This window comes from Melanaphis sacchari, unplaced genomic scaffold (genome assembly GCF_002803265.2).
Source record: "Melanaphis sacchari strain LSU unplaced genomic scaffold, SCAv2.0 Contig20_pilon_pilon, whole genome shotgun sequence".
NCBI lineage: Eukaryota > Metazoa > Arthropoda > Insecta > Hemiptera > Aphididae > Melanaphis > Melanaphis sacchari.
Window position 1 is genome coordinate 261,452 of NW_020271042.1, and position 18,489 is coordinate 279,940.

At 24.5% G+C, this 18,489-nt stretch overlaps 1 protein-coding gene across 1 annotated transcript in view; it reads right to left on the reverse strand.

Annotated features, from left to right (window-relative positions):
- LOC112593544 (growth factor receptor-bound protein 14-like) overlaps positions 1 to 18,489 on the reverse strand; it is a 96,901-nt gene that overhangs the window by 26,521 nt on the left and 51,891 nt on the right. The window contains 2 exon segments of the mRNA XM_025337984.1: positions 16,426 to 16,488; positions 16,580 to 16,711. Coding sequence (XP_025193769.1) covers positions 16,426 to 16,488; positions 16,580 to 16,711 — 195 coding nt within the window.

The following is an 18,489-nucleotide window of genomic DNA, read 5'->3' on the forward strand; positions in this document are numbered from 1 at the left end:
CCTGTCTAATGCCTATATATACAACATAACAAACGCATTGGGCCGGGCTAGGTATTATACGCGCAATGAAACTAGTTCCACAATGTGTTATACTCATTAGGCTACGTTTGCTCTGTGCCAAAATAAATAAGTTGCAATTTCTTTTTTAACTTGTTCATGCACTGTTTTCCGGTGAAAAAATGCTTGTATTAATGACAATTTCGTAATTTGTAACAAAGCCGCAAATGACAAATCGCGGTATAATATTATATATAAATTAACTTGCACCATAGTAGTTAGACAGCTAGCCAACTTTTGCTATAATACTTAGCAAAAAAAAAATTAGGTAAAGCCTGGCAGGTAAAAGCGATACAAAAAAAGTAGAAAAGTCGAAACACAAAAATAGTCACTATTATACCTATATAGATACGTTAAGCCCCTGCAACAAAATTGTTGTTGTCATTATATACAATATAATATATTCATGAACAGTTATTCGTTTTTATATGGCGTGATTTATTTAACGTAAAGCAATCATTTCAGAAAATACTTATACAAGTATACGTTTTGAAGATATTCCTTTTACATATTCATTTCAAATCAACACAAAATAACATTTTTAAGTCTTTTACACTTTTGAATGAACCATTTACATTTTAAAAAAAAAATATTAATTTTTTAAATTTTCATTTGCTATGTTTCATTAAAATTGTAACTAATTCAAAGTAATTATTATAACATTTTATTTTTGTTTTTATCCGTTTTTTATTTCTTTTCAAATCGTACAAATTGCATATGCATATTATATTATTTTAAATTGGAATTAATTTCTGATCAATAATATATATATATATATTATTTACTTGTCGCCACTATAGACTGTGGCCCACAGGTCATACTATATTATAATAAAGGATTATTTAGCTTATGATACCATTTGATATTGAGAATCATGCTGCGGGGATGTAATATTTCGGGTTCCCCAAAGAACATTATAACAAAGAAACGAGTTCTTTGTGGGCAGTTAATTGCTAGAAGTGGGGAGAGATTTTAACAGCGAAATGACGTAGTGCAATATTTTTCGAATTAATGAAATTGATTGATTAATTCTCAGCGGATGAGTTGGGTGAAGGATTTGGACAAGTGATACGATAATATTGAACGATTCTGAGAGAAACTGCAGCTGTAAACTAATAAATTAATAATGTGTGCATGTAAAAGTTGTTTGGTGTTTTAGTGTTAATCTTGTAATTGGATGAAGATTCTTATTAAGGATAGATTATGGTGAAAGCTAAAAACAATGAAATTTTAATATTTCACGGATGACTATGCACATATATTTATGAAAATATGAAATATATAAGTTACTCAATTTGGATTTTTTTTTTTTTTTTTGGCATTGATGAACATTTTAGGAGCCAAATCTTATCAGGCAGTTATATATAAAATAAAAATTGTCAGGTAAAAATAACCAAAGAAGAAAAAGTACATACCTACTAAAAATATACATATAATTTATAGACACTAGATGGGTTAATAAAATTTATAATATTTTATAACAATAATAAAAATTGGAGAACTCAATTTAGTTGAATAGTAAGCTTCAAGTATAGGTCACTTTAATGGATGAGATAAATTTGGATATGTTAAATCATCGTACACAAAAATGGTTTGAGTGACGAAGACGAGTTGTATGAGATATGTTATACCAGGAAACTTTGTATTCTATTATTATTAAGTATGTATTTTTAATTCTGTATAAGTTGAACTAATTTTGCAAAAAAGATTGCATATAAGTTTTAAGTCAATTTTTTTTTTTTTTTTTTGTTGCTATGATTAAATTTACTTAATCCGTTATTCATAGTCATGTGATTGGTAAAAAATACTAAATACTACACACATACATACAAAATAAGTATAGATTAGTATAACTAATATAGAGGTATAGGTACTATCGCCAAAAATTAATTTAAAACCGCATAAAATTCTATTAACATTAACTTTACATTTATAACATTAAATTATAGGTACTATATCTTTTTTTGGGAAAATATGTACTCAAATATTATATTAATTTGAAATTAAATTTATAATTTATGGAATAAAGTATAAATAATATAAAAATTACTGTAAAATTATTTGATATATATAGATAAACATTAAAATCTGTTGTCAATATAAAATAATATAATTCATATAAGGAATTTTTATAATTAATTTTACGATTTTCTTTAACTAATCAGTAATATTTAATTCGCATTTACTTCCACATGTAAAATTTAATACCCTGAATATTTATTATTTAAATTTTTTTTTTTTTTTTGTGTGTATTACAAATTGTTTATTTCAATTAAATTGATTAATAATAATAACACACATATATCTCTCTTTCTTTATATCAATAGTATACATTATTAATATTTTCAATTTTGTAATAAAATAGCTTGGTTAGTAAAAAAAGTATTTTAAGCATTACTGAGTTCGCAGTTTTTTAAATGAATATTTTAATATTATAAATTATTTTAACGATGTATTTCGATCATTATAAATTGTAACGACTAATAAGTAATAACATTAATTTAAAACCGCATAAAATTCTATTAACATTAACTTTACATTTATAACATTAAATTACGACTTAAAATACATATTTTATCATAAAACTAAATTCAGCTAGTGTCTAATTACAAATAATCGCATTTATATTTTTGGCGATAGAATTTATGTCATATTTTACACAAAATTCAATGTTCTATTATATAAAAACTCTTAGACTTTTCAACTTTTTAATTAAAATTTTACTTTAATATTTTATTTTTATTTTTACTGTTTACTCGACAAAGTAGAATAAAACACCGATTCGTATAACAAATAACTGTTTATATGCTTTATACATGACAAGTCGTCTTGATTTATTTAAAATTGTTGTTCTACTTTCATTAGACGTTTGAATAACACAAAAATGCATGCAAAACTTGGTAATTGACAGTTATAATTTTATATCAGTCGTAAGTATATTATTTAAGTTTTTAGTAGTTAAATTATTATAAAATAAAAATTGTTTTTGTGAAGATAAAATTGTTATAAAATTTTCAATAATAAAACCATATAAACTACCTGTATGTAATATTAAATTTAAAATTTTGATACAAAACAACTTATAAAGTATTTAAATGACAAACGTTAAAATAAAATAGCAGAAAAATAATTTTCTTATAATTTCACACGACGAAAAATTATAGGTATAATTCAGATCACATGCTGTAGTATTATCGGTAACTATACTATATACTTAAGCATGTTATGTAGCTTCAGGCTAAATTTATATAGCTTATATTTTAAAAATAACAATCAATAAGTTTTAATATACGTGACACAATATTTATTATTAAATTATTACTGTAGGAGCTCTTAATTATTTTCATAAATCATATATTTCTAACATCCGTTTTATAATTATATTTATTTATATATATAAACTACGTTATATATTTATGAAACTTAAATGTAGTGATAAGTTATAATGACTTGATTATATATCATGTAATAGTAAATTCATTTTAAATTTTTATAAAACCAATTCGATGACATATCGAGATTACCAAAGTGAAATTAATTTGAATACTAAATAATATTAAATAGTGAAAGAGATATCACAAGGACAGTTTTTAAGAGTTCAACAATAACTGTATTGTATAGTATTACAGTATAAAAATACAGTAGTGTTACACAAATTAATATGCCATACCTAGGTTAGGCTATATAGTATATACATATAAATAAAGAGACATATTGAACGTTGTAACATTTAAGCGTAAACAGATTATGAAATAAACAGATGTTCGGTATATTTTAAACGAAAATTATTACTTTATATTTCTTTAAAAATTGAAAAGTGTTTAAAGTAATAATTTTTTAGGAACTAAAACGTACATGTTTTTGCGCATTACTAACTTTTACCGTCTTTTTTTTTTTTGAAAAAAAAAAATGCTTATTTTTATAGTTTCTGTGTAAAACAATAAATATATTATATTTGATTTACAATATGTGTATTTTATGTCTTTAGCAACAGTAAAAATTCTCCTCTCTTAAAAATTGAGAGTAGTTTCTGATAGAAAATTGAATTTAGTATTTACATTGAAGGAATATTTACAGAAAATCATTTAACTGATTTTTTACAATCTATCATATAAATTGAAACATCCCACAAATACTTATAATTACTTATTATTAATTATGCACAAAAGTAATTTTTAAATTATTAGACTTATTTCAAGCTATTTTTTAAATTGCTGAATTTCTTTTATTTAAGTCTAAAATAAAAACTTAAAAATTTAATAAAAGATTTTTATTAGTTGTTTTTATATACATTTTACGGTATCGAAGGTAAATAGACATTATTTATATTTTTTAAGTTTTTCAGTTGAAATTTTGAAAAATGCACCAGATACATAAAAATATGCCAAATAGTTTATATAGTAAAAAATGCATTGAATTTCTTATTTTAAAACTTAAAATTTAATAAATATTATTATACAATATGTTTATGCAATGTTTTTGGAAACAATTACCTAGTAACCAATGTCCAATACAATCTTACTAACAGAAATATAAATTTATTATAAAATAATCTAATATAGAAACAGAGTCCTTTAACAGTAATAACACACTGTTTCTGTTCAAATCGTTTTTCGTATGCAATAATGTATCATTAAATTTAAATTTAGTGCACTCATCACAGTGACCCCTACTTAATTACAAGGTATACTTAAAACTTATTAGACAGTAGTGCGACTTCTACGATTTTTCTTTTTAATTTTCATACTTTATTACTGACATACGTATACTTATGAATGTCAATTTACTATAATTAATTGATAAAATTAAATTAATATTTCGTTATATTAATTATTTATACTAAAAATTATATATTATAGACTATCTGTATTGAAGTAAGAATCATTAATCAAAAAAATATATAATTCACTATTATTCTTGAAAATATAAAATTAGACTAGGCATAGTATACTTAGGTATACAAAAAACATCTAGATGCGGATTTTTTGTATTAGGTAGGTAAACAGTAAGAAAAGAATGGTATAGTTTTAATATATTTTATTACCTGAACTTTTACTATACATATACATATGCGATTAATTATGAATATCATGAAAAATCCAAATACATATTACGTGCACGGTACGCCAATCTTATAATTAAATTAATCAATACAGTTTTATTCTAACATAAAAATTATCATTATGATACCTGTTGTATACACTATGTTAATTTTCGATATTAAAGTCTTACAAAGAAAACTCAAGTTATTAAAAGAAAAATACTGATGAATAATTTATATTTATATATTGATAAAGAGCAAAAAACTTCCATCTTAATTTTTAAATGAATGCGTATTCAAAGTAAAATTATAGGAAGATAATTATAAATAAAGCATAAAATTATAGATACTTGATTTAAGTTTTGCTACCAAGTAGTTAGCTGCTATTATTAAGTTATTACATAAAACGATTCAAATTTGGTGAAATTTGCCATTGCTCGATAAATGTCAAGTATTTTTAAACTTAAGGAATCTTGGTCATATATTATATATAAATATACAATAACATGTGGTTCGTTATATAATATATTATATTCAATAATACAATAAATTATTACTTTATCCTACAACTTCGAAATTTTAGGAACAATTATATAATCGATAAGACGCTGAAGTAGTTTAATATTGTAATAGATGTAATAAACAGTAAAACTAATGTAAAAATACAAACCAAAATTATCTATTTGTACATAAGTATATTCAAAAATTAATATTTAGATGAAATAAAGGTTATTCAAGTTAATATTCTCAGCACAGAAATATGCATAAAGTATAGACAAGCTATAAATAACTATAATTATTAATCATTAGAGCCGTTTCTGACGAGATAGGCCTAGGCCACTAGCGTAGTAAATAAGGAGTGTAAAACAAAAATAAAATATGACAAGGTTGTTACTAATATTAATATATATAATTTTATTTAGAATATGCGCAAATAGCTGAACTAATTAATGACATAAATCATAAATATAGACAAATTTAAACTATTAGATGGATTATTATTCAAAAATACACGATAAAAGTATATGTTTATTAGTACACAAATATTACAAAATGCTTTCGATATAAAATATATGACGCTATAATCATAGGCGTAAACAGAATTGAATTTTAGGAAATCCTACAATATTTTTGAGTCCTTTTCTTAATATTTTTCCTTGAATCTAGTATTTATTTCTAAACAGAGCTCGAACTTGAGGGGTAAGCAGAGGGAAGAAGGCTCTTCGACTATTTTATTTGCGTACCTCGACTGTTTTAAAGAAATGGTGGGACTGCGGCGTAATCTAATGCTCATAATAATTTTTCATCAAATATAGATTTAAATTGTTGTCAATGATACTGTAATTTCAATTTGTTGAAAAATATAATAAATTTTATAATTTTTAATATTTTTTTCTGAGAAGTTTCAATTGTACTAAATGACAATTCTTTAAGTGAAAATAAATTCATGTGTTTATTAACATTAATTAGGTGTATATAAAATAGAAATGCAGTAATACACATTTAGAGATGATTGGGGGTATGGGGTAAAAGCTCCTACAAGGTACTGTGTTGAATTATTTTATACCTACAAGGAACACAGTTTTTAAACCGTTGAATTGAGTTCTTCTACTTAATTTTTCCCAAATCAAGCACTGTTTTTAAAATAGTTTTTATTTAATTTATGAATTCTGCGTTCATGTAACATTTAATTATGTTATATCATGAAAAGGTTTTCCACATAAATTTAAAATATTTTAGAAACTACTAGGTTTATGTAAAAAAAAAAAAAATTATGTTTTATTTCAGTAACATCAATTTAATATGGACCTCTAGTTCTGAAATTTTAGGGCTCAATAATAATTTTGAGGGTGTACAATAATGCCCTGCATCCCCATGAGTACGCGTATGTTTATAATATTATACCGATTAATAATAATAGTTTTAAAAACTGATTTGCATATTATTATTATTAAATATAAGACACAATTTTAAGTTAAAAATAGGATTCAAAATTCAATTTCCGTTATATATTCACTTTCATTAGTAGGTAGACTCTATTTATATTTTAATATTAAATTATTTATATTACATAAATTCATGAAAGTAAGTTCTAGAAGAAATTCTAAGACGAGTTGTTTATAATTATTATTACTATACAAAATTAAAAACTTATACTAATATAAGTCGTAATCTAAATTTTAATAAAATAATTATACATAAGAATGAAAATATATAGGTAGTAAGTATTAAAGAGCTTTAAGAAAGCTATAACTGATCGTTAATTTTTATTTTTATCGATTAATTTAAATTCAAATTATACAAAAAATTTGTTTGTTGACACGTTAAAACACAATAACTAAAAAATTTAAATCACCATTCAAACATTTATATCTTATTTTTAAAAAGGTTATGAGGATGGGATGATGGGAAGGAGGCTTAAAAAAGTACAATGGGAAGAATACGTTAAATAGCCAGGAGCATTCTGTTAATCATGGAACATTTTTAAAATAAAAATCTAATTATAAAATTAGATTTATTCTCATCTAGAGTAAAACAAGATAATTATTGATTAATTATTTTAGATAATTCTAGAATTTTTTTGGTTTAAATAAAACTCATTGGTATATATTTACATCAAAAATGAAGAGTAAAGAATACGCATCTTTTTAGTGTGCAGTTATATCACGTTAAATACGACACCTTTAGACTCTCGCTGGTCAGCTCTTTTCCCTACACCCTCTACGATACACTATACTGGCACTAAACACGTACACCTATAAATAATGCCATACCCTATATAGTTATTTTTAACTTAAAATATAGTGATATTATACATGAATAAATATACTATACTATATATAGTAACGTTACATCTCTAAACATATATAATAATAATAATAAAAAAAAACAATAATATATACGACACCGACACGGCACGCGTAACCCCGACCTTGGTACACTATAGCGAAATCACGTTGCGCGGTTGTCCGTCAGTGCGGATGCACATATGAACACGTACCCATATTATACCTATATAATATTGTGCCATGCGTGTATGCAACGCGCGTGAGCCAACAACCAAGAACAGCGTAACACGGTGGCGGGTAAGTGTGAGCCGGCGGCGAACGAAATTTTTTTTTTTCTGATGACGGCGACGGGCGAGGAAATCACCGCGTAGGTATACTGAGTGTATATAACAACATTTCGTGTACTTTTATGTATGTATAAATGTATGTATATGTAGATATATAAGTGATACGCGTACAACACCGCCGGAAGGGGCGACGTAGGAGAGGAGTGCGACGTTGCCGTTACGAATAATGCCGCCGCCGCCAGGATGCTGACGATGCCGCCGTCGAGCGAATGCATATTGTGAAAGCGGCCGTCGACGAGTCGCGAGGTTTATTGCACATCGAGCGAGAGTAGGGTTTTCCGGTTGCGGTGGGGACCGAGAGAGAGGCTTTTGTTGCCACGCGGCGTTTTCGATGAAGGGCGGAATTCCGGGCTAGGAGGCATAGGGTAGGTCAATAAAACGTTAGTCGTGTGACGGAAGGGTGATGTAGACCTACGTGGCACGTGCGTGCGTGTGCGGGACAAGCCATGCCGACCCGCGCGCCGTTCGTATCCGGACAACAGAACCGCGGAAGTCTAATCCTGCAAGGGCGGAGCGCAAACAGCTGTTCGGAGTGGGGTAGGAATGAGTAGGGGTGCTGTACGCTGCGTGACGTTTCGTCTTTGTGTCGGCGCGACGACCGTTCGACCCCCTCCCCCCGCTGCTGCAATCGAACACTGTGCGCTTTGAACACCCTCGGGCCGACAGCGACACCCTTTCCGTCCATGCGCATAAAGTAAAATAATAAATATAATAATAATAACAACACGTCGGCTGTCGATAAACGCACTTGGCCAACAACGGAGGTTTTCTTTCTTTTTAGACAATATTAAGCAGGCCGTATTGCAATATTTCTTTGGTTTGGTTTCAAAAAAATTTCAACTAGAACGACAACTACGATCGTAATTTCTTGTCTGAGATTTGTACCTCGCAAGTCGCAGTTATGACGATGCGGTAACGGATTGTAATTATACGAGTATAACACCTCTACTTCTATTAAACAATCGTTTTACCTATAATAATTTAGGTGATTCAAGTTGTACACCAGCCAAAATATCCAAAAGAACTAATCGCCACTCAAATACTTACTTTAATATACGCTTGCTCTATACACACAAAAGCCAGTTAGGGTATAACACTCCCACTTAAAGATAAAACTTTACAGTTTTCTTGACAAATACAATATTACTAGGAGATATTTTCAATATAAAAATCTCGAATTCTGCATCAGGTTTTTAAAAGATAAGTTATAAATTATATATTGATATGCATAAATACATTATATTTTATACATTATATTTGTATAGATAATAACCTAATAGATATAGAGTATAAAGTATTTACAAACTTAAAAATTGAAAAAAAATGGAATAAAAACATATCATTTTAAGTACACTACTTTTATTTTATGATAAAACATAGTAAAATATCTGTAACTTATATCAAACTATACAAAAACATTTATTTTTTCAAAAATAAAAAAGTTAGATGTTTGTCCTATGTTTATCCTAATGATTCGTATTTCCATTTATTTATTTCAGCTTAGAGGTGCTTTTCATGATAAAAATAATAAAATAAATATAGTTGTATAGTTCCGTGAACATTTTACCTTATATGGTGGAAAAACGTAGGGTGGTAATATAAAAGAACATCTAATGTGGTTCCATGTTTTATAAAATTAGAATTACATAATAATTATAGTTATATTTTATTGTCGTACTAACATAATAAGTAAGCATTTATAATCATTTCTTATAACTTTGTATAGTAAAATATTGTACGAAACTAATATATTCTTAGTATATAGGAAGTAAAATATTTTTAAGCTATTAAGTAAAAAACATGAACATCAGCAAGATACTTAAGTCTAAAGTTTATACAAGACTATTTTAAAATTTTCTCTAGAATATAAGAATATGAAAATTTTATTTTTTCTATTAACTGGTGAATATTGAATAAAATAAGAGCTTTTTTAAATATTAATTTAATAAATTAAAATTATTCCAGAACATTTCTAACCTAATTGGTTTATGCTTTTATTTTTATTGTTTCGAACATTTTTTAAATAAAAGTTCAAAGTAATTCAAACTCAATGACCTTACCACAATAATAATTTGAGATTTTTTTTCGTCCTTTGGGAGTGATTAGTAAAAAATAACTTATAGTAAAATTTATCAAAAATTCCACAATTCAACTGATAAGTCAAATATTTACAATTTTAAAGAAAGCTTTTTCATATATATATATATAAAACATCAGCAGTCGACAAATAATGTGTAATTAAAAATATTAGGTACTTTTAAAAATTTGTAAAAAAATATTGAAGACAAATCAACATCATACTATTTCCAAATATTTAATTAAAAAAATTGAGGAGAAATTATTTACGTTAACTGAAAAAAAATATTTCGTTTGACTATAATATAAGCATAAACAGTTGTTCTGTAATAATACCAACTTTTATTTTTCAAATGAAAATCATTCTTTTAAACTGTAAATTAATAATAAATATTTCGAAAATACTGATATACCTATATCATAATTAAAATGTAAGCAAGTGATTTCAAAATTATTAAAATGTATAGGTACCTATTAGCCCTTTTAAAAATGGTGTTACAAAAATATTGAATATACATAATATTTAATCTATTATAATACCCATATACTTCAATCTTCAATTTTTACAAATTAAATTAATTATTAATTACTATAATTTTCAAATCATCAAACATTCTATGTTAAATAACTCAAAAAATACTGGTTCAAAATGAATCGTCCTAATTTATTTTGATTAAAATACATTAAAATTTTCAAAAAAAAGAGTTTCTATTGCTAAAGAACATTTCTTAAATAGCATAAAAATAAGGTTCTTAAGTATACTTTAAAATTCTAAAAATCAAAACTAAAATAAATTCATAGTAAAAAAGAAAAAATAGCTTATCACCCTGTGTATATACGATGGCTAATTTTATTCTTCTTAAGTTTAATAATTGAGACAAATATCAGGTAAAATAAAGACTGTTAATTTTTAAATAAATCGTCTGCAGCTTTCTAAACATACGTAATAACCAGGTTTGCAGTTTTAAAGTATTTAAATATTTCTTATGAGATGCTTAAAAAATAGCAGAGTAAGCTAAAAATGTATTTCATAAAACAGAGAAATCAAATTAAAAATTTTATTTTGCATATTTTTGCAATATTTTTTAGTTTTTTTAATGCTTTTTTTGCATTTGTATCTGTTTTAGAATCAAAATTGGTCATATTTTAAGAAATTATACTTTAGCAAACCGTATTTTTAGATTTTTGTCAATCGAATTACCAAGCAAATTGTAAATGTATAGATTAAATCGATTAAGTTGATGTAACGCCGTAAAATTACAGCGATAATATATAGAAATAATATAGTATTACCATAATTTCGTATTAGGTATTTAGTTTTAATTTTTGTTATCTGCTGATTTTTGGGTTTTTTTTTTGTCGATTTATATTGTACGATTTCATTTTTTTTATATATTTTGTTATTTTTATTGCATATGTTTAGCGTTAACCCATTTAGACATACGAGATCCAACTATGGGGCTCAGCCAAACCCTTCAATCTAAACCGTATACAAACATTTCAATCTAAATGTCTTCGTCAAATCATTAAGACTCCTAATTATGTAACTAACCACACACGCCATCAAAATCTTTCGACCTCTCTCATTTAAAAAGTCGCCAAAACTTCGAATAAAAATTTCATTCCTGCCTGCAAAACCATCCAAACCCCCTCGGGACCGACCTATTAAATGCTATTAAAAAAAAATTACCATCCCTGGTGATTCCGGTAGACGATTAAAGCGTAACTGGTGTTGTGACCTACTAGATAACTAAAATCAACTACATACGACGACGAAGTGCTACTAATAGGGTGGCCTCTTCACTCCTGACATCTTCAACGACCATTTAATAGAAAAAAAAATTACATTACTTATGCTTATTGTAAACTGTTTCATAGATTGTATAATAAAAATATTATATGACAAAAAAAAAATTAAAAATAACATGTTTAGCGTATAATTAGTTATATTTAAGGTAATATTATAGCGCATATTTATGCAATTTTAAACGCTATAAAATCCCAACCCTAGTAATAAGTAATAACTCATTCTTTGCGAAGATCTATTCGCTACATGCGGAAAGACTATAAATAGGATTCATCATAAGAATTCAAAAGGAACAGTTATTGAAGGATTGAACGGTTTTATTATTTTCTCGAGCTTACCACACGAAACGTCGTTGCCGATACGGCAAAATTACCTATATGCAAAAAAAAACACAGAACTAAAATTTCACATTTTTTATGAAAATGCATATAAATTCAAGGTTAAGAAAACCACAATGGTTATTAACAATCAATCAGAATCTGTTATTACATGCTATTTAGCTATTGAAATAATACATAATATTATACCCATTATTTTGTTCCAATACATAAAAAATATACATTTTTTAAAATTCAAAGGGGAGCAATGTGTGTGTTTATTCTACAGTGTTTTTTTTTTTTTGTGTTTGAAGGTACTTTATTTATTGTAGAAGTAAAGCTCCAATCTTTAATTTGGAGAAAGGCTTCTGATAAAAAAAATGACTAAAAATCACCAGTTTTGACAAAATTGATTTTGTTATCACAAATACATCAAATTTTTTTCTATAAATATTTGAATTTCAAATTTTGACGAAATTTGTGAAATTGAGAACTATTTTATAGATTTATAGACAGTTATTTCTCCATAGAATCGTATTAAACTATATACAATGATTTATCACTGAATTTAATTTGACACATCCATTACTGCAGTGACCTACTAAATGACAAGTATACTTCAAACACCTACTATACAGCAGAGAAATATCCCGGGTTTTCTTTATTCCATAGTTGTAATCTTTATAACAACCAAAATTAGCCATTTCTAATAATTTATAACACGAGTTAGGACACCTTTAAAATAATTTTTATAAAACCTGATATTAACGCAATGATAAAACGACTATAAAAAAATGAACAATCATCATTTTTATTTCAATTTTAACTAAGCTGCAGTAATGCATATTTGTCGAATTTATTCAAATAATTATCAATATCTCATTTTCAATAAAATACAATATTTATTATTAGTTTTTCAATGCATCGAATATGTTCACGCTTTTACGTATTATTGAAGTATACCGTACACGAATTTACGCGCAAGCTGGCAACATCTCACCATAAGCAATGTGTCAATCAAAAATTATGTTTGGGTTCTGGTTCGCATACGCTGTTGCCAACTATTCCGAAGACTTATTATTACTATTACTATTATTATTATTATTACTGTATGCTGATAAAATTGACCGAATTTTTAAGGCCAAAAACCGTGTGGCACGGTCCCAAGTTATTTTTCACTATTTTACATTGGTTTTTTTCTTACACAGTCAAGAGATCCAGATAGAAGAATAATTCCTATTTTCTAATCATTTTAAATTTTATAAAGTGATGTACGTTGGAGTTTATATTTGTATATATCAGCAGGATCACCAAAAGTCATAAGAAATATCACTGCAATTACATAACGTTTATGCAATTTAAGGGGATCAATCTACAAATATAAAATATTTTTGAGACTTTTTTTTCAAAAATACTTATGAGGTTCAGGTGTCCAATAGTTCATTATATATTTCAATTTACATTTAAATCTTCTCTAGAAATATTGAATATGTTTTTTTTTTTTTTTTTTAATACTAAATTTATAAATAAATGTTCGAAAAAAGAATGACATGCCAACAAATCAAATTTTAACAATTTGACAACTGTGTGCATCAACACTAAAATCATAAAACTAGCACTTTTTAGATGAAAAAAAATTTTTTTTTCTAAATTTTTTATTTTAATGAAAATTTACAATCTATATAAAGTACAATAAGTAAATGAAAGGTAATACAATATGAGGCAGTGAAAATGAAATATTAAGTAAAAGTTTAGAGCTTTAGAGGAAATATAATTGTTAATTCTTATGTTTTATTAAAATAGTAATCAAATTATGCAGACATTAGTTTATGTATATGATAAAAATCATAATATATTTAAATAAGAGAAACATATTCAATAACATGTATCTACTTATAAAAAAATAGATAAGCTATAGCTTATATTTTATTAGTAATTCATATTAAACTACACATATTCTAAAAGATATGAATTATAAGTTTCTTTACGTCATTACAATCTGATAAGATGCATAATAAATAGTAAGTAATAATTGTTTTGGATTATACATTAAGAGCATTAGTATTACCTAACAAAAGTTTATATAGTAATAACTTATTATTTTTAATCAACCAAATACATATTTTAAAATTTTTTATTGCATATAAATCCTAGCCTTACTAATAAGGTACTCCACATAAATTATTTATAATAAAACAAAAATTACACCATTGTTGTTTATAATAGAAATTGTAGAATCTGAACATAAATGAAATAATAAATGGAAATTACTGAACTTGTTAATATTGGAATAAATAATTTTTGCTTTCTATTAGTTGAAAATTAATCAAATTGAATTTGGAAGTATACAAATAACAAATAAAATATAAAAATAAGTTAATTAAGTAAATATAAAACATATGCAATATTAGCCCATCTTGAACTCCATAAAATTCAATAAAAGTATAAAATATTAATCGAAATATTGTAAAATTAATAAATAATAATGATAAGCTAGTATAACATATTAAGTATCCATAGAAAGAAAATAAATACATTTTTAAATATTTGAATAAATTTCTAGACTATCTGCTATGTACTAATAAGAAATTGAAAAGCAAGATTTATGATAACTAATAATAGAATACATAGGTAAAGAGTAAATTTATTAATAACAAGGTTAAAATTAAAATAACTTAAACAATAATTATAGTTTTTTTTTTTTTTTAATTAAAAGAATTTACTATAAATTTTAAAATAGATAACAATAGATATTAGATTTAATTGTCCTAAATGAGAAAGTAAGTATTTCAATTTGAAATGTTACATTATTTAGTAATTATTTAGTATTATATAAATAATTATAAGCTTCAATTTAATCAAGCAAAAAATTGTTATCTATGATAACCAAAGGTTTATAGAGGCTTAGCAAACCTAAACCTTGGTACTCTACCAAGAGAAACACGTTAAGTTTTTTAAAGACTATGTAATATTTTAACTAAATTTAAAATTTAAAGTTTAAGAAAATATAAGCATACCAATTATTTATTTATTTATTTAACTAAGTATTCAAAAAAATGCATAATATTTTTAATTATTTAGATTTTTAAAGAAAATTTATTTAGATAACGTTTATATACCACCTTATGTTATTGTGATTAATACATAAGAATTAGTGTTATGCTTGAGGAGCATAATACATTTTTATCTATATCATTAATAAATAACAATATTCTTTTATTGTATTTATTTAAATAGTTTTTAATTTCTATTTAAACTTTATAAAACTTATTTATTTTTATTCTCTTGAGTATATGTAAATACATTTGATGATTCAATAATTTGGAATTGATTTAAAAACACCTGGACACCAAAATTATATTACAACAGATTAAATTAGAATCAAATGGTTTTGATCATTGCATACCTAAAATTTCAGTAATGATATATTTCTAATTTAAATCATGTATAATAACTAATATAATTAAAAAAATTACCATATACATAAACTTAAATTAATAATTAAATAATAATTTAAGTAATAAATTATTTGGCAATTATTTAGTTAAGTTAAAATATTAGGTATTTCGAATAGTAAATTTTTTAGTTACATAATTGTTGTACATAGCCTATAAATTTAAACGAGTTCATTATATTGAATACAAATGAAGTAAAATAAATTTAAAGCATTAAAAAGAAAATGAGAAATTAAATAACTTTATCTTATACACATTTTATCCTTTAACCAAATCTTGACATAATGAATTTATTTTGCATTCATAAATTATACTTTATTATTTTCATTTAAAATCTCATTATTTAAATGGCATTGAGAAACATCATCTGTAGTTACAGAATGATAGTTATTCGTAATAAAATGACAGGTTTCTAACTAGTACTAAAATAAAATTAATGGTAGTATGAAAATAAAAATGAATTTAAAATATTCATAGTAAACTTAATTTTCTATTATTTAGCTAGTACTAAAAAATAAATTCATATATTATCTTACCATAATACTGTTGAGAAAGCAGCTAATTCCGGCTCTCCTAATGAGTGGTACTATGTTTTTGTGCTGAAAAATTATAAACCAAGTATAAATTATATTGTAATTACTATGTGTACCTGTGATTATTAGTTAACTACTAGAAATTTGAAACACTTACATTTGATGAGAGATACAGATTTTTATCCTTGAGTAACAAAACTGTTATATCCCAAAAGGGTTTTGTTTTATTACAATCATAAACCCATACTTGACCAAAATGTAATGGACAAATGTCACCATTAAGAACTTTCTAAATAAAACAAACAATAATATTGTATTATTAACTACAGAATAGTAACACAAATGCTTGAATTAATTAATTATTACACTTTATTTAATATTTTGAAAATAATTTTATTGTTTTATTTATTTATGATTTTTGACAATATTTTACAAACATTTTTAAATAATTTAAGATTTAAGCTAAAAATATATAAATTTAAATAATAATCAAGTTGTTATGTCAAAATTAAAAATTAACAAATAATTTGTTTATTTAAAAAAATTTGACAAGAATCTTTTTTATTCATTCATTTAAAAAATACTTAGTTGATAAAATTGAAAATATTTCTGAAATCAAAAACAGCCACTCAATATGATTGAGTGTTGATGCACAATTTAATGGACAAATAATAAAAATAATCATTATGCCAAACATCTTGAAATCATACAATTTTATTATTTGATAAATTTTATAGTAACTTAGTATACACGTAGAAAACAAGAAAATATAACTTAACACTTAATGAACCTTTTATAATTAAAAAGTATTGTTAAAAGTAATAAAGGTTTTATGAAAGGAAAATTTTAGTTAATTTTAAACACAATTATATTTTATAAACTATTATCTAAGTATTAAAAAAATTGATTTACTTCAAATTTTGAATTTAAGTTATTATTTTTTATTAATAATAACAAGAAAAAATGTTTATACGTATCTCAAATAATACAAATTACATTTAAAATAAAAATTATTTTAATGAATCAATAGATTTACAAAAGATAAAACTTTAAATAAATAATTCAACTTGGCTTCCAATTGATACTCTAAACTTGGCTGAAGATCAAAATAATTAACATTCTGATTAAGACCAATCAATGCAATAGGTGTAGAGCTAGAATAATAAACAAAAAAAAGTGGGTTGTTCTTCAATTTCATATAAGTTTTAGACTAATTATGAATAGCTAAAATATATAAAATACTAGGTCAATAAAGAAATGGTTTAATTTTTAATGGTGTTTTATATTTTGTACAATAAATGTAAAACTAGTTAGATTAATTTAAATCAAAGTATTTAAATAAAACATAGATTATAATTTATAAGATATTTAATAACGAGGAAGTTCAACAATTATATTATAGACATATAGTATACATCAAGGATGGCCAACATCAAAATTTTTGAAGGCCACACAAATAAATACAATGATTTTAGCTCTTGGGTTAAAATGTTTATAGATACATTTTAAATAATTTGATAATTTTATATTAGTACATTTCAAAAAAATTTTAATTTATAACAATAATAAGTAAATATATATTTTATAAATAAGACGTGAGCTTTACCTGACAAAGACAAACGCCACAAGTTGATCACCCCTGGTATATACTACTTAAAATATACTACATTTATCTAAAGCTGAGCACCAACTAATTAAAAACTTAACTAGTTTTAATGCTTATTAAATGTGTAACTTAACTAGTTGAATTTAATGTGTAAAATAATCGAATCTAAATCGTTAAAACTAATAAGTAACTAGTTATTTTTGTAGTTTTTTTTTTCAAATAATATATTATTAATAAATATGATTATTATTAAATATTTCCATTTCTCAATTTTATGATAAAAATATTATTTTACTTTTATGATAAAACTATATAATATATTATATAGACAATTCAGAAAATATAGGCTATATTGCATAAATTATGTATGAATTTTTATATTTAAATTGTGTCAATAATAAATATATATTACAGATAAATATGCTATGTTATACTGTTTGTATGTATTTTGTTTAAATTTC